Source organism: Ceratotherium simum, chromosome 8 (genome assembly GCF_057802395.1).
Source record: "Ceratotherium simum simum isolate JZ-2026a chromosome 8, ASM5780239v1, whole genome shotgun sequence".
Taxonomy (NCBI): domain Eukaryota; kingdom Metazoa; phylum Chordata; class Mammalia; order Perissodactyla; family Rhinocerotidae; genus Ceratotherium; species Ceratotherium simum.
In genome coordinates, this window is record NC_141907.1 from 73,102,444 (window position 1) to 73,126,499 (window position 24,056).

At 38.1% G+C, this 24,056-nt stretch overlaps 1 protein-coding gene across 11 annotated transcripts in view; it reads right to left on the minus strand.

The window, feature by feature from the left end:
- The window catches only part of FAM13A (family with sequence similarity 13 member A), a 346,516-nt gene that overhangs the window by 268,018 nt on the left and 54,442 nt on the right, over positions 1-24,056 (minus strand). For all 11 annotated transcript variants that reach the window (XR_015552950.1, XM_087434589.1, XM_087434588.1 and 8 more), the window contains exon 3: positions 18,991-19,200. Coding sequence is in view for 10 of the 11 variants with exons in the window: in XM_087434589.1 (XP_087290715.1) it covers positions 18,991-19,200 (210 nt within the window). In the remaining variant the exon portion in view is untranslated. The remainder of the gene's footprint in view (positions 1-18,990; positions 19,201-24,056) is intronic.

Here is a 24,056-nt window from a genome sequence, read left to right on the forward strand (position 1 = left end):
TGACACACACACATACACACACACATACACTTCAAGACCAGTTGTTCTAATGCACAATCACTTAGCACAGTCAAGAAGTCTCTTTCCAAGTCTGCATAATCCCAGGGGCTACTTACTACTATCTCAATGTCAAAGGCCAGTATAAGGGAAATAAAAGACACAGACGTACTCGGCAAACAAAATCCTCTAGTTATCAGGATCTACAATCTTACAGTCATGGAGGATTATAAATACAAATAAGGTTTTTCCTGTCACATGGATCTGGATGGAAGCAGAACAAACTGGAACACCATCAAAATGTACAGAGTCATGTGCAGAAACCTGGGTTTCCCGGGACCACATTTCCAATTTATTTCAGTGAAGATTTCACACATCTGAATGACTGGGACCCTAAGCAAATATGCAGATGGCAACCCTTTAATTCTGCTCTGAATTTAGGTCTTCACCCAGAAAAAAGAATAATTTATATATTTGGCACTGCTTATTGCAAACCTAAAAGGCACAGACTGAAAACAGAAAGGGATTAAATTTGGAGTTTAATATAACGACTCTGTTTTTCATAGAAAAAGAAATTGGTGCGAGTTGAATAATTTCAAAAGAAAAGGAACTTCTCAGTAAGAAGGAATTAATCTAGGGAAGGAAATATGTCATATGCTTCCTATGGAGTTCCAACTATCCAAGTAGTGATGAGTTAGTAACTAGTATTATAACTAGCCAACATCTTCACAGTACTTTAAAATTTGCAAGGCAAAACCACTCAGCTAACCTCCAACAATGCAAGTGGCATTATAACATACAGAATGGATAAAAGACAGGCTTGACTCAAACTTACCTAGTGAATTCCTCACATAATGAAGAAAAATAGAACTCAAATCTCAAGTGCAAGTCAGCTTATTAAATTAGATTTCTTTATAATTAGGCATTTACTGATTAAAATGGCTCTATTATTAGGGTGGCTTTCTTAAGAAAAACAGTTGTCTAAATTATCAAATACTCATAAGCTAAAATTCACAAGCACTTAATTCTCACATTGTTTTGCACAGCTGCTATTATAAAATTCTGTTCCATTTAAAACCAAGTATGGCGGGAGAAGGCAAAAGGGAATGTCCATTTAAAGAAATAGATTGATCACATCTTCTTCCCAACACTCCACTGAAATGACAGTAAAATAATGTTTAAAAAGGAAAACACCTAAGAAGGGCAAAAAAAAGAACAGCAGAGAAGACAGAAGTAGATGAGATTTCAAAGACTTGGAAGTGAATGCAAGTGACTGAAAACAGACAGACGAAAGCCTGTCAGGCTCCAGGGAGCCCCCCACCCGAAGGCATCCAGGAAGAGTTGCTGAGGCTTAGTCTCTGGGTAATGTCAATGGATTCTTGGACACCTAAGTTAGCTAAGGTGAGGAATACAGTTGAAAATGTGAGGATTAGTGAAAATCTGCTACGAAAGTCTGCCCATTAGTACGCTTCCCACCTCCCTCCCATTCCTGCTTTTGAGGAATTCAATGGCTGACGAGAAAAATACGTCCACATACTGATGTTTGTGAGTCCCCAAATGAAATAGCTAGATTTTCCCTCTATCTATCCCTCTATCTAATCCTCCCAAAGTGAAGTCCACCAGTAGACAAGCCCACCAAACCCACATACCAAAAGTTATTCTTGAATCACAAGAGCCAAGGATCATATGTTTGAGTAAAGAAATATAAAAAGCAGTTCCATAAACAGAAATAATATAGGAAAAACAAAACCAAAAAAACCCAAAAAGCCATGTTAGTATTCTCAGAAAGATAGGAATAAGAATAGAAAGCTATAAAACAATAGACTGTTTTAAAAAAGAAACAGCATGAATATTTTAGATATTAAAAATATAAAAGCTAAAATTTAGAAAACAAACAAGGTTGGAAAATAAAGTCGATTAAATTTTGTAGAAAAAAGAATTAAAAGACAGTGATAAGACATCTAAAGGAACAATATAAGAAAGATAATACAGGAAAATTTCCAAGACCAAATGACAGTATTTTCCAGATTGAAGGGATTTACTGAGTGCCCAACACAACGGATGAAGAGAGACTCCAGGGAAGAGCAGGTCCAGGAAGACTGGTGAGGGAAGCTCAGGTCAACCTCTACAACCAGTCCAGGGGGGAGCAGAAGAAAAAGGCTCAAAGAGGAATCTCCCCAGAAATAAAGAATTGATATATTATTTGATAATTTTGAAAAGAAATATAGTTAACAGTGGATTTGTTGGAGTAGTTTGAAAAAAACTGCAGATAGAAAGTTATGTGAGTGAAAACATAAGACAAATATTAATATCAGGCAATACATCTCACACACATACACACACCCTTACAGAGTCATAACAAGTCAAACATTAACTATGAATTCAGCTAAAATTGTGATATAACAATATTGGAAGAAATCATTTGGAGTAAGTGACAATATAACAGCTAATTCCACATTTCATAAGCAGAAGCGATGAGATAATGTCTGAAAGCGAGAAATCAAAATATAACACAAGTATATTATCAAATGGAAGCAAATGGCAAAAGAATAGCTAAACAATGAAAACTGAATTCCTCTGGGAAAGAATTGAGGACTGCCAAAGGGTGTGTAGGAGTTTTCTTTATAAATCTTTCAATTTTATTTCATTTGATAATAAAACCATATGCACACATTAGTTTGATAAAAATATTTCTTTAAAGTAAGGAAGGGCCGGCCCCCTGGCTCAGTGGTTAAGTGCGCGCGCTCCGCTACTGGCAGCCCGGGTTCGGATCCCGGGCATGCACCAACGCACCGCTTCTCCCGCCATGCTGAGGCCGCGTCCCACATACAGCAACGAGAAGGATGTGCAACTATGATGTACAACTATCTACTGGGGCTTTGGGGAAGAAAAAAAGGAGGAGGATTGGCAATAGATGTTAGCTCAGAGCCGGTCTTAGCAAAAAGAGGAGGATTAGCATGGATGTTAGCTCAGGGCTGATCTCCCTCACCAAAAAAAAATAAATAAAAAAAAACTATTATTAAAATTTTATTTATTTTTAAAGGAAAATATGTTCAAGGCAATGAAGATGATAAATTTTATTGAGGGTAATAAAATTACTTAGCCACTTTAGGATTCAATTAACAGGTTTACTGAAAGATCACCAAATCCTATTACATTAACCACTCCCCCACAACACATATACTATGCTCACGGTTGCAATCACATACCTGTGTTTTCCAAACACCTTTGTTCATGTACTCTTCTCTCCCTGATGTACACACCACCTATGGGAATTCTACCAGTCCTCCAAAGCCCAGCTCAAGTACTACCTCCCTTTTCCATAAAACACTTCTGATCATCTGACTTAGAAAGGATCCCTCCCTCTCAACCCCACTTTATTCTGTGTATCCTGGCTCTCTGTGTACATGTTATATTTCCCTAATAAAACTGTAAGTTCACTGTTGGCAGGACATTATCCTAATTTTCTATGTGAGCAATAAAATATCAAACCTAATGTCTTCACCTCGATTTAATACAGTCATGTGCTGCATAAAGATGTTTTGGTCAACAACAGACCACAAATTCGATGGTGATCCCATGAGATTAGTACCATATAGCCTAGGTGTGTAGTGGGCTATACCATCTAGGTTTGTGTAAGTATACTCTATGATCTTTATACGACAAAATCGCCCAACAATGCATCTCTCAGAATGTATCCCCGTTGTTAAGTGATACACGACTGTAACTGAAAAGCAATTTTTCAATCATCAGTTTCATATAAAAAAAGAGTCCTGTACTACACATAACATGCAATATATATTTGCAGGCTTAATCTTTCACTTGAATTATATAAAATATAAAAAACTAAAAATTCTTAACTGGTAGCCAATTCAAAAATATTCCCAAATGAATTTATGGAAAGTTTGGTTCATCTTGTGTGTTTTACCAACTCAACCAACAATCAAAAGTTCAAGCAGGGGCCAGCCCCATGGCTTAGAGGTTAAGTGTGCATGCTCCACTACTGGTGGCCAGGGTTTGGATCCTGAGCACACACCGACGCACTGCTTGTCCGGTCATGCTGAGGCGGTGTCCCACATACAGCAACTAGAAGGATGTGCAACTATGACATACAACTATCTACTGGGGCCTTGGGGGAGAAAAAGGGAAAAAAAAAAAAATGGGAGGAGGATTGGCAATAGATGTTAGCTCAGGGCTGGTCTTCCTCAGTAAAAAGAGGAGGATTGGCATGGATGTTAGCTCAGGGCTGATCTTCCTCACCAAAAAAAAAAAAAAAAGTTCAAAATAAAAAGTTCAAGCAGTTTCAATTAACTTGGGTAAGAATTTTGAAATTTTCATCTTAATTCCAAACTGAAACCCATTTTTTTTTCCTTTTCCTTCCTCCTTAATTATTAGGCAGGTTAGTGTACTTATTCACCCATAACTCTTTTGTAATTTTCTGTTTTTTTAGAGACAGGGAAGTTAGGATACAGAAAGGGTAAAGAGACAAATTTTACGCTTGAAAATGAAAAAGTTGAGGGAATCACACTAAATGGTTTGCCATCTTCTAACCAAGAAAACAAAGGGCAGGGGGGAAGGCTGAGGATAAACTGGAACATAAGCATGGGGAAGGAAGACTGCATTAAAAATACAGATGCCTGTGTCCCATCTCTAGAGAGGACAATTTAATTGGTGTAAGATGGGACTTTAACTCTGGGATTTTTCAATGCTTCCCAGGTGATTCTTCCAGGCTGCTACAGATGAGCAGCTCTGGCTTAACATTTATTAAATATTTATTATATGACTAGCATTGTTCTAAATGCTTCACACGGATAAACTCAGTACCTAAAATAAGCTCAGGAAGTAAACACTAGTATGATCTCCATTTAACAGGGAAACCAAGTGTGGTGGTTCTAAAATGTCCACAAAGTCTGACACTTCTCCCTTCAAAAGATGGCGCCCAATGCCCCTCTTGAATACAGGCCAGCTTGATGACTCACTCCTGATGAACAGAATGTGGTACAAATGATGATCTTTGACTTCTGGGGCTAGGTCATTAAAAGGATAGCTTCTCTCTCTTTCAAACGGCTCTCTCTGGGGGAAGCCAGCTACATGTTATGAGAACACTCAAGTAGTCATCTGCAGAGGCCCATAGAGAAAGGCCCTGAGGCCTCTCACCAGGAGTCAGCACTAAATTGCCAGCTATGTGAGTGAAACTACCTTGGAAGCAGATCTTCTAGCCCCAGTCAAGCCTTCAGATAATTGCAGCCTTGCCAACTCTTGACAACAACTTCCTGACAGACCCTGAACCACTTCTGCCCAGCTAAGCCACACCTGAATTCCTAACCCACAGAAACTGAGAGAAAACAAATGTTTATTGTAATTTTAAGCCACTAAATTTTGGAGTAATTGTTATGGTACAATAGATAGCTAATACACTAAGGCACAAAAAGGTTAAGTAACTTGCCCAGCTAATAAATGGCAAACTGAGATTTGAAACTAGGCAGAATGGTCCCTGAGTCTATGCTCTAAGCCACATGCTGTAATTTCTTTCTTCAAAATGAAGATTATCCTGTCTACATCCCGTTAGAGCTGGCGCTGGGATCAAGAGAGATTATATAAATAAAATATCGGCTAGGCATTAAACTAAACAGTGAGTAGTCACTTAATAGCACCACCTATTATTATTATCACTAAAACGAATAAACTCTCAGAGAGAATCAATATTAAAATACAAACAAAAAACATACAAAAAATTATCTATACAAATGAGGAAAACACACCCCAGCAATGCTTTTTTCCCCACAGCATATCATTTATTTGAAACTCACTCCTTACTCTGCTAGGTCATAAGATTCCCAAGACAAAACCATATCTATTCTGTAATAATGATTTCTATCCCAGAGACCACCTAATTAGCATCCACTGTAGGCATTTTACTCATTAATTTTTACTCATACACTTATCAAGTTGTGATAAATTTTTAAAAGCACAGTGTTATGAACCGAATTTTGTCCCCACAAAATTCACAGGTTGAAGCCCTAGCCCCCAATGTGGCTGTTATCTGGAGATAGGAACTTTAAGGAAGTAAGTGAGGTTACATGAGGTCATCAAGGTGGGGCTGTAATCCAGTAGAACTGGGGTCCTTATAACAACGGGAAGAGGAGAGTGACATAACCAAGATGGAAACAGAGGTTGTTCCTGACTTCGCTCCTCCTCACAAGAACAACGAACAACTATTCAAGAACAAGACGCCACTGAGAGAATCCTAAGACACGAAGGTGAGGCTGAAACACCCCCTGCACGACAGAGACCAAGGCAGGCATCAGAAGGGTAAGGGAAGCAGCTACACACCGACTGCATTGCCCTCCCCCAGGCCAGCACAGCACCACGCGGAGAGGTCTCCCCAGAACCCCCGGTTCCTCCAGTGGGAAAAGAACTCAGCAGGGACAACCAGCCCACCCCACAGAATTGTGGGTCGCTTTACAGGAGCCTGTACTCTGATCTCGCACCACAGGGATTGCACTGGGAATCTGACTGAGTCGGAGAAGTGGGGAGGGGCTTGCAAAAACCAGCACACAGATCTTGGCAGACCAAGTTCATACCTGCAGTGCTTAAGTAGTAATTCCAACCAGCGGCCTTGCTCATCTGCAGAGCTAAGTTGTAGGCGCACTCTGACCAGGGAACTCAGCGGGGTGCAGATCTGCCTGATTCGGATCCTCAGAGGAGGAATTCTGTCTGCCCTATAGCCTTGTTTGCCCTCACCCATGCAAGAGGCAGAGTCACAGCCCCATCCACTGTGGAGAGTGCCTTCCGAACCCATCTGACAGGAAGGACTGGTGACAACTCCTGGAAGCAGCGTGGCCCAGCAGCACTCAAGCTGAGAAGCAGGCAGGCAGAGCTGATCACCCCCAGAGCAAAGCCAGTATTTGGTGTGGAGTGTTCCTGTGCCTCAGGCAGGGGGATTAATTCATAGCCAAGGCTGAGGGTAGCTCCCAGCCCCTCCCAACCAGACAGCCTGCTTAGAAAATTGAGAGTGGCCAGGCAATGGAGCTGAAACATAGCCCCACCTACTGTGAAGAGCGTCTTCTGGCCCTATCTTACCAGAAGGGCTGGATACAACTCCCGGAAGCTGTGTAGCCCGACAGCACTCAATCTGAGAGGTTGGCGGGCAGAGCTCATAGTCTGCAGAACAAAACTAATGGCCTTGTTTGGCCAGGGAAGTTGGGGTGCAAGTAGGCTTGAGTTAAGACAACAAACAGAGCTTTACTGGCTTTAGAGCTGCTTCTCCAATTCCCCCCGGGGAGGGAACTTAATTTATAGTCCTGCTCATCACTGAATACAGCCTTCCAACCACGGAACCTAACCAGAGCACACAGGAAGCTTCGAAGCCTATTCAACAGCCCTATGTAGAGTGGAACTTGAACAGAGAGCATAGCCTGTGGCTTCCCCTGCCTGCAGAGCAAAACCAGTGGCCTCACCTGACCAGGGAATTCAGTGCACACTCTGGGCTAATGCAGGTCCCAAACAACGAGATGTAAAGGCACTGGGTCCCATCCTGCTGGGGAACATGTAGGGAAGCTAATTCATAGCCCCACCTACTACTGAATACAGTACCCAGTCCTGACCGTCTAGTAAGCCTGATCAGAGAATCCAGGCAACCACCGAGCTCATCCTACAGCCTCACCTGGGTAGGGAACCAAGCCAGCAGTCCTATCCAACTGTTCTCAGCTAGTGGCACACACCCCTCATCCCTGTCCTCAGAGCTGGAACAGTTGCCTCACCCAAAAACAGACCATAATACCAGGCCCCACCTGCCTAAGGACATTACAAGCACACACACCCAGAAACCCAAACTGAGCTGACTGGTGAAGAATTGTCTCTGCCAAAGCAAACTTGTCAAGTCTAGGAGAGGAGCCTAATTACTCAATTGCACAGATACCAATGTAAAGAATCAAGGATCATAAAAAATCAGGTAAATATGACACCACCAAAGGAAACTAATCAAGCTCCAACAGCTGACCCTAAAGAAATGGAGATCTATGAACAAAACAGAAATCCTAGAGTTGAAAAATACAATAACTGAACTGAAGAATTCAACAGTGGGTTTGAAAAGCAGACTCAATCACACAGAAGAAAGAATCAGTAACCTGGAGTATAAGACATTGGAAACTACCCAGTCAGAGGAGCAAAAAGAAAAAAGAATGAAAAAGAGTGAAGAATGCCTATGGGAATTATGCAACACAATGAAAAGAAACAATATTCGCTGTATAGGAATTCCAGAAGAAGAGAAAGAAAAAGGGACAGAAAGAATATTAAAACCAATAATGGCTGAAAACTTCCTGAACTTGGGGAGAGAAATGGACATCCAGATCCATGAGGCCCAAAGAACCCCAAATAGGTTGAACTCAAATAGGGATACATCAAGACAAATGTTAATTAAACAGTCAAAATCAAAGACAAAGAAGTTTAAGAACAGCAAGAAAAAAAGAGACACGTTACAAGGGTATCCCTATAAGACTATCAGAGAATTTCTCAACAGAAACTTTTCAGGCCAGGAGAGAATGGGATGACATATTCAAAATATTGAAAGAAAATAACAGTTAATAAAGAATTCTATACCCAGCGAAGTTCTCCTTCAGAAATGAAGGAGGCATAAAGACTTTCCCAAACAAAAGCTGAGGGAGTTCATTAGCACATCTGCCTTAGAAGAAATGCTAAAAGGAGTTCTTTGAGTGGAAGTAAAAGAACATTAATTAACACCATAAAAACGTAAAAAGGTAGGGTAAATCTCACTGGTAATGGTAAATAGTCATAGCTAGATTCTGCAATACCATAATAGTGGTGCAATAATTCACTCACAACTCTAAAGTTAAAAAAAAGCATAGTAAAAATAACCATAACTACAATAATCTGTTATTACACAATATTAAAAAAACATGTAAACTGTAACAGCAATAACCTAAAATGTGAGGGAGAGACATAAAAGTGTAAAGTTTATGAATTCTATTGAAGTTATTATCAATTTAAAATAGGGTGTTATAAGTTTAAGATATTTTACGTAAGCCTCATGATAACCATAAGGGAAAATCCTGTAGTAATTACACAAAAGAACACAATAAAGAAATAAAAGCATACTGATACCAAAAGACATCAAAACACAAAAAAAGACAGCAGCATAAGAAGCAAGGAACAACAGATCTACAAAACAACCAAAAAACTGTTAACAAAATGGCAACAGTAAGTCCTCACCTATCAATAATTATCTTAAATGTAAATGTATTGAATTCCCCAATTAAAAGTCATTGAATGGCTGAATGGATAAAAAGACAAGATCGAATAATATGCTGCCTATAAGAGACTCACTTTAGCCTTAAAGACACACACAGACTGAGAGTGAAGGGACAGAAAAAGACACTTCAAGCAAATGGTAACCAAAAAAAAAGCAGGAATAGCTATACTTATATCAGATAAAATAGACTTTAAACTAAAAATGGTAAAAAGAGACAAAGAAGGTCATTATACAATGATAAAGTGGTCAATACACTAAGATACAATAATTGTAAATATTTATGCGCCCAACACTGGAGCACCTAAATATATAAAGGAAAAACTAACAGAGGTAAAAAATTGAAATAAATAGTAATAATAATAATAGTTGGGGGCTTTAATACCCCAGTCTCAACAATGGACAGATCATCCAGACAGAGCATCAATAAGAAAACAGCAAATTGAACAACACTATATCCAACAACGGCAGAATACACATTCTTCTCAACTGCACATGGAACATTTTCTAGAACAGACCATATGTTAGGCCACAAAACAAGTTTTAGCAAATTCAGAAAGACTGAAATCATACCAAGTATCTTTTCTGACCACAATGGCACGAAACTAGAAATCAGTAACAAGAGAAAAACTGGAAAATTCATGAACACACGGAAATAAAACACTCTCCTGAACAACCAATGGATTGAAAACGAAATTAAAGGGGAAATAAAAGTTTCTTGAGACAAACAAAAATGGAAACACAACATACCAGAATTTAGAACTGCTTTTGTTGTATCCCACAGAGGGAAGTTCATAGTAATAAATGCCTACATTAAGAAGAAAGATCACAAATAAACAACCTAACTCTATGCCTTAAGGAACTAGAAAAAGAACAAACTGAGCCCAAAGTTAGCAGAAGAAAGGAAATGATAAAGATTAGGGCAAAAATAAATGAAATAGAGAACAGAAAAACAATAGAAAAGATTAACCAAACTGTGAGCTGGTTCTTTGAAAAGATAAACAAAATTGACAAACTCTTAGCTAGATTAACCAAGGAAAAAACAGAGGACCCAAATCAACAAAATTATAAACGAAAAAGGAGACATTACAATTGTTACCACAGAAACTCAAAGGATCATAAAAGGCTACTTATGCCAACACACTGGACAACCTAGAAGAAATGGAAATACTCTTATAAACACTGAACTTACCAAGATTGAATCAGGAAGAAATAGAAAATCTGAATAGACCAATTACCAGTAAGAAGATTGAACCAGTAATCAAAAATCTCCCAGTGAAAAAAGTCCAGGACCAGTATGGCTTCACTGGTCAATTTTACAAAACATTTAAAGAAGAATTAACACCAATCCTTCTCCAACTCTTCCAAAAAATCAAAAAGGAGAGAACACTCCCAAACTCATTTTATGTGGCCAGCACTATCCTGATACCAAAACCAGAAAAGGACACTACTAGAAAAGAAACCACAGGCCAATATCCCTGATGAATATAGATGCAAAAACTCTCAATAAAATACTAGCAAACCAAATTCGGCAGTACATTAAAAAGATCATACACCATGATCAAGTGGATTTATCCCTGGGATGCAAGGATGGTCCAACATATGCAAATCAATGTGACACATCACATTAAAAGAATGAAAGAAAATCATATGATCATCGGAACAGATGCATAAAAAGCATTTGAAAAAATTCAACATCCATTCATGATAAGAACTCTTAAACTAGGCATAGAAGAAACATCTCAACATAACAAAGGCCATATACGGCAAGCCCACAGCTAACATTATACTCAATGGTGAAACACTGAAAGCTTTTCCTCTAAGAACAAAACAAGGACGCCTACTCTCATCTCTCCCTTCAACACAGTACTAGATATCCCAGACAGAGTAATCAGGCAACAAGAAGAAATAAAAGGTATCATAATTGGAAAGGAAGAAGTAAAATCATCTCTGTTTGCAGATGACATGATTTTATACATAGAAAATCCTAAAGACTCAACCAAAAATCTGTCAGAACTAAATCAATTCAGTAAAGTTGCAGGACACAAAATTAACATACAAAAATCAGTAGCATTTCTATAAACCAACAAAAAGTTTTCTAAAAAAGAAAGAAATCAATCCCATCTATAATAGCATCAAAAACAATAAAATATTTTAGAAATAAATTTAACTAAGGAGGTTAAAGATCTCTGCTGTGAAAACTACAAGACAGTGATGAAGAAATCAAAGAAGACACAAATAAATGGAAAGGTATCCTGTGTTCATGGATTGGAAGAATTAATATTGTTAAAATATCAACACCACCAAAAGCCATCTATGGATTTAACGCAATCCCTATCAAGATTCCAATGGCTTTTTTTTTTTTTTTTTAACAGAAGTAGAAAAACACACAAATTTATATGGAACCAAAAAGATCCCAAATAGCCAAAGAAACCCTGAGAAAGAACAAAGCAGGAGGCATCACCCTTCCTCATTTCAAGCTATACTATAAACTTATAGTTATCAAAACAATACAATACTGGCATAAAAACAAACAGACCAATAGGACAGAATTGAGAGTCCAGAAAAAACCCAAAGCATCTATGGTCCACTAATATTTGACAAAGGAGCCAAGAAGACTCAGCAGAGAAAAGACAGTCTCTTCAATAAATAGTGCTGGGATAATTAGATAAACACATGTAAAAGAATGAAACTGGACTCATATCTTACACTACTCACAAAAATTAACTAAAAATGGATTAAAGACAAATGACCTGAAACCATGAAACTCCTAGAAGAAAACATAGAAATAAAGCCCCTGACATGGGTCTTAGTAATGACTTTTTTGGATATGACACCTAAAGCACAAGCAACAAAATAAAAAACAAACAAGTGAGGCTACATTAAACTAAAAAGCTTCTGCATGGCAAAAGAAATTACCAACAAAGTGAAAAGACAACCTACAAATTGGGAAAAAAATATTTGTAAATCATAAATCTGATAAGGGGTTAATATCCAAAATATATGAAGAGCTGATACAACTCAATAGCAAAAAAACCAAATAACAATTAAAAAATGGGCAAAGAATCTGAATAGACATTTCTCCAAAAAAGAAATACAAAAGGCTAACGGGTACATGAAAAGATGCTTAACATCACTAGTCACTAGGGAAATGCAAATTAAAACCACAAAGAGTTATCACTTCACGCCTGTTAGAACTACCATCATCAAAAAGACAGATGAAAAATGCAGGCATGGATATGGAGAGAAGCAAACCCTCATACTCTATTGGCAGGACTGTAAATTGGTACAGTCACTACGGAAAACACTATGGAGGATCCTCAAAAAATTAAAAATAGAACTACCATATGATCCAACAATTCCACTTTTGGGAATATATTCAAAGGAAACAAAAACACTAACTTGAAAAGATATCTGCAGCCCCATGTCCACAGCAGCATTATTTTACAATAGTAAAGACATGAAACAATGTAAGTGTCCATCAATAGATGAATGGATAAAGAAAACATGGTGTGTATATATATATATACACAACAGAATACTATTCAGCCATAAAAAATGAGTCAATCCTACCATTTGCGACAATACGGAAGGACTTTGAAGGCCTTACGCTAAGTGAAATAAATCAGACAAATACTGCATGATCTCACTTATATGCGGAATCTAAAAAAAAACAACAAAAAAATGAAACTCATAGAAAAAGAGATCCAACTTGTGGCTACCTGAGGTGGAAGGCGGGACGAGGGGCAACGGGAAGAAGTGTCAAAAGGTACAAACTTCAGTTATGAGATAAATAAGTACTAGGGATGTAATGTACACCATGATGACTACAGCTAACACTGCTGTATGATAGATAACAAGTTAAGAGAGTAAATCCTATCAGTTCTTATCACACACACAATAAAAAAAAAGAAGGCGAGGAGGCACCAGGAGAGCACGCACAGAGAGGAAAGGCCTCATGAGGTCACAGTGAGAAGGCGTCATCTGCAAGCCAAGGAGAGAAGCCTCACCAGAAACCACCCCCGCCAGTACCTTGATCTTGGACTTCCAGCCTCCAAAACCGTGAGAAAATAAATTTCTGTTGTTAAGCCTCCCAGTCTGTGCTATTCTTTTATGGCAGTCCAAGCTGACTAATACACACAGTATGACGGAAAAAGCTTGGGCTTCAGAGGGAAGCAGATCCCAGCTCTGCACATTCTAGCTGCTTACTCTTTGGTAAGTAACAGCCTCACTGAGCTTCACTTTCCTTATTTATTTGAAATATTTGTAGGAGTAGCTATAATGGGGTTTAGAAGCCACACATATGTAAAGAATCTAGGCAAATCTCAGCATAGAATAGGCACTTAAATCATGATGCAAGGTATAAAAAATTAGCTTACCGCCATCTGTGTACAGCTATAATTGTCCAAACATAACTAACGCTCAGCATGCTAAGTGTGAACACTGATGAGTCTCCTAAGCACTGACATTCATTTTACTCATCTATTTAAAATGAACTCCTCATCAAGGTCCCACAATGATCTTCCCCTCTTGACTTCTATTATTTTTATGACTGGACCATTGTCAAGACACCACATCAGGATCTCTCTTTTTTCTTCAATAAAAACAGCTGGACTTCTGGGACAGACAACTAATAAAGCCCCCACAAAGAGATCATTAGATCCTACCAAGTTAATAGCTTCTGAGTCTTTGGGCTGAGTCCCAAATGCACCTGGAGGTAGGGAAAAAGAATTAGTCACAGCAAGTTCCTGGAAGGTTGAAGACTGTGCTTCTTCCTTTCAGGACAAAAGATCTCATCTGACAAGCTGAAGTATTCTAAAATGTAAAGGCCCCATCCTAGCTACAGATGGAAAAGATTTTGCATTACTGAAGACAGAAGAACAACAGGCTGTGTCAAAGCAGTTTGCAGGGAGCTCTCCCTGGTGCTACTTCAACCTTGCCCTAAAACTGCCTTCCTAGTTTCCGTCTTGGTTTCCACTTCCAACAGTCGGACAAATGCCCTCAGCCCCTGTGGTCCCTTTGGTTCTGCGGGGTATGGGCATCTCACCAAAGGTATGGGCATCAGAGTCAGGCCACCACACAACTCCTCCCTAACGCACTGTTTCTCAAGTCACCTAAACTCAAAACCTTAGGGTTATCCTTGACTCCTGTCTTACCCTCCTTATCTAATTACTGGCCATCATGTCCTGTTCATGTTTTCTTTCTAATGTCTGGTAACCTTCCTTTAAAATTTCATTGCCAGTGTCTGTTTAAGATGATAAGCAAGTTCTGGAAATGGATAGTGGTGATGGTTGTACAACACAATGAATGTACTTAATGTCACTGAATTGTACATTTAAACATGGTTAAAATGGTAAATTTTACGTTGTATATACTTTACCACAATTAAAAAATTCCACTGCCAACTATTTACCAGATACAGGTCCTCAGGACCAAGACCTAGATTTCTGCTAGTCTTCTAGCGTTCTCCCTGCACCCAGCATCTTCCTATCCAACCATCTTACACAGCACTGCCTAACATATTGCTTCCATCATACGACTTCTTTCTTCAAAAATTTGCTGCTTACAGATAAATATTAATTCCTTAGCCTAACATTCCAGACCCTCTACCATCTAGTCTCAGCCTACTATTTAAAATATATCTTTTACTAATCTCCTACAGCTACGGACAGCTCTGTCAGACATCTCTGTCTAACTGACAGTGTTTTTGCTCATGCTCTTTCCTTGCCTAGAAGATTTTTCTCTCCATCCAAATTAATCTTATGTACCCCAATGTTACTTTTTCCACAAAGTGTTCTCTGACTACCATAATCCAGACTGACCTCCCTCTCTCCTTGTTACCACTGACTGGATGTTCTTATCACTCATTTGAAGTACCGTAGAATGTACACCACACACATTCTGCCTCCTCAGTTAGGTCACGCACTCCTTGAAATCAGAACATTGAATCTTTTATTTCTTGGTATCATCCAGTGTCTAAGTAGAAGGTACTAAAAAACGATTGATGGATTGATCTAATATAACTCATCAAATAACAAAATATTCAATTATGAACTAGAAATATATGCATTTATATTATAGAAGATTTTTCAATAGGGAGCATTCGAGTAAAGGGATTTCTAGTTAATGCTAAATAAAACGAATCCTTTCCTAAAATTTTTGCTTGCAATTCACATCTATTCCCAAAACACACCTAAGATAATTAAAATAAAAAATACATATACTACTGGCCCACTGAGATAAGAATAAAAGATCAAAAGTCAAGGAATATAGCCAAGTGGAGATAATTATACTGGAAATGTCAGTTAAGGCAAGATGAGTTGTTGCAATCAGAGATAAGTTTAACATGACAACAAGAGAGAGAGATCGCTGAAGGTCCTTTGGAGTCTCTCTCAAATATGAATTGTCTACACTGGGCTTTTGACACAAGCAAAAGGTTCTGGCAGTCATCAACTTCAGATAGAAGTTTTTCATAAATGTTTGGTATGCAATACCAACTAAAACAATAAGTAATCTCAGAGCTTTAGACACCAGATAAGTCTACAAGTTGATAATTTGTTATAAAAATGAAAGAGCTTAAGTGGTGTTCTTCCACCCGAGGGCCACTGTTGATCCACATGATTGAGGATGACCTAGAGCAGCAGCCAGACTCTCCTCAGTGGCAGTTTTCGTTTAGCTTAAATGTCTGAAAAAATACTTAGTTGGGGCTCCAGAATTCCATCCTATAAAGCATGGAAGAGAGGATCTTGAGCTAAAAAATTTTAAGTATATTCAGTCATGAAATAGCTTGCTCTTTACACAGAATATAATTCGAAGGCCCATAACATTTTTTTAAAAAGAAATCTGGCATTGAGTTGTGAGAGAATATCAAGAAAACTATTTAATTTATCATTATAAGGACCGAAATATGAAAACAGCGTAGTCTTTCTAAGGAGATTATATCAAAACAATTTTATTAGTAGAAAAGCAGACATGCAAATACTATATAACTGGCTGAGCGTAACATCTGCTTTTAGTGAGTCTGTCAAGAGTCACCTCCGGCTTTAGAGGGACCAGCTGCAGTGCGTACCCTCCACGGTAGGAGAACTGCACACAGGATAAACCAGCAGAGGCACAGGGGCTCTTTTTATTTATTTTCTACCTGAATTACTAGAGAGCAAAGTTTATTTCATAGAGGCTATGCTGTCTGACACCTAACGCATTACTTAGCAGCTTACATAACTAGTAGGTACTCCATTAATACTTTTTTTTTATGGAATATCTCAAATCTAGCCCCTGGGGTTTCCAGGGAATGAGAGAATAATACCGATAAAGCAAAAAGTTAGTTTCTCTGCCCCATTCAGAATTTGTTATTTGTGCATAATCACACAACCCCTAAGGCTGACTATATAAACCAGTCTTCCTTTTAGAATGATACTGCTTGCTTTTTATGATGCATATCAACTTTTTTAGCCACCAAGAAAACATGTCAGGAACAAGGAGATAATTTATAAAGAAGACTTAAATTATAACAAAACATTACTATAATGTAAATATTAACAAAAATAAAGAGTGCATTCTCATTATCAAATGAAAGTTATTCTAGGAAATGTAATAAAAGCCTTTAAAATTCACAAGTATTCACAAGTTTAATATTGGTATTACTATTATTAATATTATACCTTAATATTAAAATATTAAGAATAAGATTCTTAGTAATACTAAATACGATTACAAAATATTTTGTATTAAGCACACAATATTTAAATCTTCAACTGGCTTTTATAGCAATTATTTAAAAATGATTTTCAGAAATTTATCTTAACATTTCACATCCCCATGATATGAATAAAATATTACTTGTAAGCAGTTGGTGGGAATGCAAACTGGTGCAGCCTCTATGGAAAACGGTATGGAGATTCCTCAAAGAATTAAAAATAGAGATGCCCTATGACCCAGCCATCCCACTACTGGGAATCTATCCAACGAACCTGAAATCGACAGTCCAAAGAGGCTTATGCACCCCTATGTTCATTGCAGCATTATTCACTATAGCCAAGAAGTGGAAGCAACCTAAGTGTCCCTCGACTGACGATTGCATCAAGAAGATGTGGTATATATATACAATGGCAGACTACTCATCCATAAAAAAAAGACAAAATCGTCCCATTTGCAACAACATGGATGGGCCTAGAGGGTATTATGTTAAGTGAAGTAAGCCAGAAAGAGAAAGACAACCTGTATGATATCACTCATATGTGGAATATAAACCAACACATGGACAGAGAAAACTGTATTGTGGTTACCAGGGGCAATGGGGGTGGGAGGTGGGCACAAGGGGTGAAGGGAGACATATATATGGTGATGGACAAACAAAAATGTACAATCCAAAATTTCACAATGTTGTAAACTATTAAAACATCAATTTAAGAAAAAAGAAAAAAATTATTTGTAAGTATCATCTAAACAGAAGCAATGGTTACCTCCTTGAACTGCTCATATACTTCAAGTAAACATAACAAAAGTTTAGTTTCTAACAAATAAGCCTCAAAGGTGTCACTTACCAATTGTCACTTACTGATATAGAAAGCTTAAAAGCACTGTAGGTAACCAGAACAAATGGTTCTGCAACTTCTGCTTTCATATTTTATCACTATTTTTCAATAGAACACAACATGGCCTTTCTTGATTGTACTACATGTGAACAGTTACACCACCGCTTTAAAAGAATGTAGCTTTTTAGTAATATCTTTCTTAATCTGGGAACTAACATTCTGAAAAATACATTTTTCCCTTTTCACTGTAACTTGGCAAAAATAAGGAAAGAAATAGCTTTTCAAGGCTGAATTATTTTTCTTTCTCTTTTTTTTTTTTTTAAAGATTTTATTTATTTATTTATTTTCCCCCCAAAGCCCCAGTAGATAGTTGCATGTCATAGCTGCACATCCTTCTAGTTGCTGTATGTGGGACGTGGCCTCAGCATGGCCGGAGAAGCAGTGTGTCGGTGCACGCCCGGGATCCGAACCCGGGCCGCCAGCAGCAGAGCACGCGCACCTAACCGCTAAGCCACGGGGCTGGCCCCTGAATTATTTTTGTTACTGTACTTAGGAGGGAGAACTCAATGATTATGCCTATAAATATTACCTTTAAAAATGAAATTTCTTCATTTAAAAATCATTTCATAATATAATCAAAAATCAATTTTTATTTTCCTACATAGAATTTAATGTCTTATTCTCACTCCTTCTATGGCAGTCACTAGTCTGAAAAGAATTTCTTTGGCCCAAAAGCATCAGGGCTTTTCAATATTATGTTATTTAAGTATTCATTTGCCAATTGTCTTAGAAAGTACATTTAGGGCCGGCCCCTAAATGGGTTGGGTGCGTGCACTCCGCTGCTGGCGGCCCGGGCTTGGATCCCGGGCACGCACCGACACGCCGCTTCTCGGGCCATGCTGGGGCCGCGTCCCACATGCAGCAACTAGAAGGATGTGCAGCTATGACATACAACTATCTATGGGGGCTTTGGGGGTAAAAATAAATAAATAAAATTAAAAAAAAAAATTTAAGAAAGTACATTTAATATTGGTATTTCGTAATCGGTTTAGTATTATTTTAGGGTAGAAGATGAGGGCCTAGAGTGAAATAGCAAGATGGCAGTTATGGAGAGACCACAAATATTTAAAAGCTTAGTTTTAACTGAAAACTAAAATTGCTTTAATTCCTAGACGGATTTACAGTACGAACCCTGAAAGAGCTGGATGAGTCGAGGACGCAGAGCTGAGGGGATCACGCTCTCCGGCAGCTCCCTCAGGAAGAGCTTTAGCAGGCTGGCTGCCGCACAGACATCGCCATCCCTCCCGAGCTCCACGGGCACTCCACTCTCGAACTTCAAGCGCAGTTGTTCCACCACCTTCACGTTGCCGTTCACCCTAAAAAGGCCTTCCTGGGTGAGTCCTGGAACAGTCAAGTAGACACACAGAAAGTAGAAGTCGCTCACAAACAGATACAAACCCTAAAAAACTAACAACCAAAATAAATAAGTCTCAGTTAAGGATTTTCTGAATGCAATAATTATCAAGCGTTGGAAGATTTTTACATTTTATAAAAGTGTGTTCTTAGAATAATAAATCTTTACAGTTACTACATATCAACTAAAAAGATCATATATGATTGTTATAAAAACTGACCTCTGAAAATAAGGTTAGGACATATATAAACATAGAATATATACTACTCTACAAAGAAATCTCATTCATATAATCTCCTACAGTACATCACAGAAACTTACCCTGGGCTCCAATAGCAGCTTAGCATTTTGAGTACAACTATTTTAAAAAAATAACATATGTAAGAAACTTCTAAACTACATGTGATTACTTTGGTAATAATTAAGTAATATTTCTTTAGTAATCACTAGATTCAAAGCATAAGACTCTATGAGACATAAAGTAGCATAAAACAAGAACCTTGCTTTCAGCCAATTGACGGGGGTTATTAGTGTTGGCTGGGGCCAGCAGAGAAGACTCCACAGAGGAGCCTCGGGCTCCTTCGCATAATCTGTGGCTAAAGCCTAGGCAAGATAGGAGGGCTGGGGCTGATGTACTGTGAAGCCAATGCAGTTTCAGCTTCAGGGCCCTTCGTTTATTTGGGTCCTTTTCAATGCTCTGTCCCTAATTCTATATTCTTAATTTTGTCTTCTTTTTCTTAAAGAGGGTCACAAAAGGATTAAGCATCAGGACCCCCAAAACCTTGATCTATCCCTGACAAAGAGGAACAAATACATTAATTGAGAAGCCAAGACAGGACAGCATAAAGAAAGGTTGACAGACGAAAATACAGAGTGTTTAGGTCGGAGAGCAATAGGGTAATAAAATGGAAGAAATGGCACAGTGAATCTCAGGTTAAAGAGTGAAGACTTTATCAGTGGAGTATTAAGCATGTATGTGGGGACAAGACACAATATAATCAAGGTTTAAGGAAGATCTAGCTAGCTAAGAAGTTGAGAATGGAGAGGACAGAGAGCTTGCCCTAGGGAGACTACATTCTATTGTAAGGCAGTAAAACAGAGATTATGGTGGGAAGGAAAGAATAAAGATGATTTGGTAACTTAGTACAGAAGGGAAGTAAGGAACAGGAAAGGTTGAAAGGTAACTCTAGGGTCTGAAATCTAGGAATCCAGGAAAAAGTGCCGTAAAGGATAAGGTGAAGTGGGGGTGAGGGGTGGCAGCTGGTTTAGGGTAGAAGGTAATGATTTCCAGCTTGGTTTGCTGAGTACGAGGAGACAGAACGCCACGTAAGCAAGTGAACCAGACTGTGGAGGAATGTCGAAGGTATAAGAAACAATCTTTCTAAGAAAGAGTAACCCAAGGACCCAACTTGCCACTCTGCTTTTGAGAGCCTAATGGTGAATTTTAGCAATGACATGAGCACTGATGCTTGTTAGAATCATTTAGACGGGAGGTGTTTGTTTTTAGCAGCCTTTGCTTTTTATCTTACCTGCTAATTGTATTGCTCTTCTAAAGAAAAAGGAGAAAGCTAATTTCATCTTAATTTGTAATTTGATAAAACATTTTATGAACCCTTTCATTCAACAATTATTTAATGAGCAACTAGCACTAAGTTAGGTACTAAAAAAAAATCAACTGTGAGAAAAAATTTGAATACTACCATTATCCTCATTGAGTTTGTACTCTGGTAAGATATTTTATATATGTTCTTGAATATACACATATTATTTGGCCATGAAGATGATGAATATCAAAAGTTGACATTTTAGCTCCAATTTACTCTATTTTTGACAAAAATCTGTGAAATCAGGGATGATATTAAAAATATTTAACAGTCAGTATGGCCAGGGCACCACGTAATCAGAGGAGATACCACTCATTATGTGTCGTAGGCAGCTTCTCAAATGGCCCCAATGATCCCTGGCTCTTGGTACCCACCACCATGTGTACTCCCCTCCCTCTGAGTGTGGGCTGGACCTAGCGCCCTGCTTCTAACCAACAGAATCTAGCAAAATGATGTGAGTAGGTTCTAATCTCACTCCTGAGATTAGGTTATAACAGACTGTGATACCCATCTTGCTTGCTCGTGTTCTCTCCCTCTCTTCGGCTCTTCTTGCTTGCTCACTCTGATGAGTCAGCAGCTATTTATTTTGTTAGCTAACTTATGGAGAAGTCCACGTGGCAAGGAACTGAGGGCAGTTTCTGGACAACAGCCACTGAGTAACTGAGACCATCAGGTCAACAGCCCACAAGGAACTGAATCCTGCCAATAACCATGTGAAGGAGCTTAGAAGTGAACCTTTCCCCAGTTAAGTCCTGATATGACTGTAGCCTCAGCCAACACCATGACTGCAGCCTTAAAAGAGACCCAGAAACAGAAGACACAACTAAGCTGTGCCAGGATTCTTGACCCACAGGAACTGTGAGTTAATAAACCTTATTGTTTTAATCTACTATGTTTTGGGGTAATCTGTTACGCAGCAACAGATAACTAATGATATGCCATTCCCTTCAACACTGCAGAATATCAGTTACTGTTGGAAGACCTCAGCTTAGTCATTTTTAAAACTTTCAAGGTCTGTTTCCTCTACTCTACAAAGCTTCATCTGTAAGTTCAGAAATGTCTACTGGCGTCAAGCAGAGAATCCCATCCCTGGTCAAGGCCCAGATCCTGAAAATTTAGAATCTTGCATCTTAGTCCTGTATCTCTCCAGCTCCTGAGCCTGTTTTTGGCCCAGCAAATGCCCCCTGAGTCTGATTTCAGTGCTTTTCTAGCTTTGACCTTAGGTTTTTCTCTTCCAACAAGGTTTTTTGACCCTTCCCTCAAATAAATATACTTTCAGTTACTCCAAAATAACTACCCAGCTCCAAGAACTGGCTTTTGTCTTCAAGGTTCCTAATCCCACTAGACCTCGCTAGTGGAGAGATAAGGTATAAATAGAAGTCAAAGTTAATGCTTCTCAATCATTTTTTTCTGTTTCCATTCCATTTATTTGCACAACTCTCTTCCCTCAGGAACATCTTTCACCCAAACAGCTCTTAGGATACCTAGTGATTTTCAAGCAGGGGAAGTTTACCCCAGGACATGGCTATATTACACTCTGGGGAAAAGAATCCATACAGTTTCTACGAGTCTTATGAACTTATAATATATCCAATACCCATATAAGGCTTACCAGACTATATAATCTCTAAATTTTCCTACTCTAAATTTTTAGGAAATTATGATTATAACATAAATGTTCAGAGGAAGGAGATATTCAGAAGGCTTTGTGGAGTTAGTCTCATGCATTTCCAAGATTCTATTGTATTTGATTTCAGGAGATATGAGTTAATCATCCAGAAACAGCAACTTAATAATGGTTTAGAAATGAAAGAAGAATTATATACGCTAAATAACAACTCCTAGCATTAATAGCTAATTTTTTGTACAATTGAAATATTTATTTCAAAATAGTGTGAATACATCATTAGAAACAAAAGATATCTGAAGTCAGAATTTGCCTAAGGGGCACACTTTGGCCCAGAAAGTAGTATGACAATATGTAAGTGCACGCTGACACCTGGTGGTGAGTGGAGAATCCTACACTATTTAAACGGCATATTGCACAGTATCTTCCCGGAAGAGAGAAGGAATCCAGTTAACTGTCAGCAAGATTCGTTGTTTTAAAATAGTAAAAAGATGATATGCCCCATAACTCATAAAATTTTCCTTTGAATGGAAAAAAAATTTTTTTTAAAGAAAAACAGTCCCAAGTCTGTTTAAAAGGCCTCAGTATAGGCCTTAATAAACCCTTCTGTCCTAAAATTTCTTAATAATGAGTTTTCCCTCATATCAAGTTGTTAAAAGTCTGCATTTACATTAAAAAACAAAGTATGACCAAAATATCTACCTATGGTTAAATTATATGACCAATCATCCCTAAATCCCACACCTGACAGAGTGCCTACTATATCGGAAGTTTACTTAAAAACACTACCAAGTAATTAAATAAAACTAATCCAAGTATCTTGCCCTCAGATTTTATACCACTCTTCAAACTTATACACGCTCTTTGACTTATCAACATGATAGTCTCAAATACAATGAGGAGCTTATGGTTGTCTACATAGTAATTTAACTACACACCCTTACAAAATACAGGGTAGGTGCCCTACCCTAGCTTGCCTAGTCAGGATTCTGATTCAGTAGATCTGAGGTATCACCCACGCACAGGTATTCTGAAAAGATTCTACTAGTGATTCCATTTCACATCCCTAGTTAAGAATGGCTGATTTAGCCACTAAAACATTTAGTTTGCATTACCTGAATACACCCTGTCAAAGTATAACTAAGGTATGCTAAGGAGAGGCAGAAGAAATCCAATCCCTAATACAAATTTTGCCAAAATTTTCATACATTGATGGTGTGAATATAAACTGGTTAAACTCTTATAGAGTTGATAATAAATGCACATATCCTTTGACCTGGCAGTCCACTTCTAGAAAGTTCATCTACAGAAACACAGTGCTTGAAATGACACATGTTAAAGCTTAGTCACTGAATCGTTGTCTGTAGACAGCAAAAACTGGAAACAATTCAATGCCCATTAGTATGTGACTGCTTAAAGAAATGATACATATAGTAAACAGTGTGCAGGGGTAAAAAAAAGAATTAAATGAGTAAAGCTCTTTATGCAATATGGAACCATCTCTAAAATATACTGTTAAGTGATTTTTTTATAAAAAAGATTCATATAGTGTGCATGGAATGCTCCGTTTATGTTAAAAGGGAAAGAAAAAACATATACACATATGCTTATA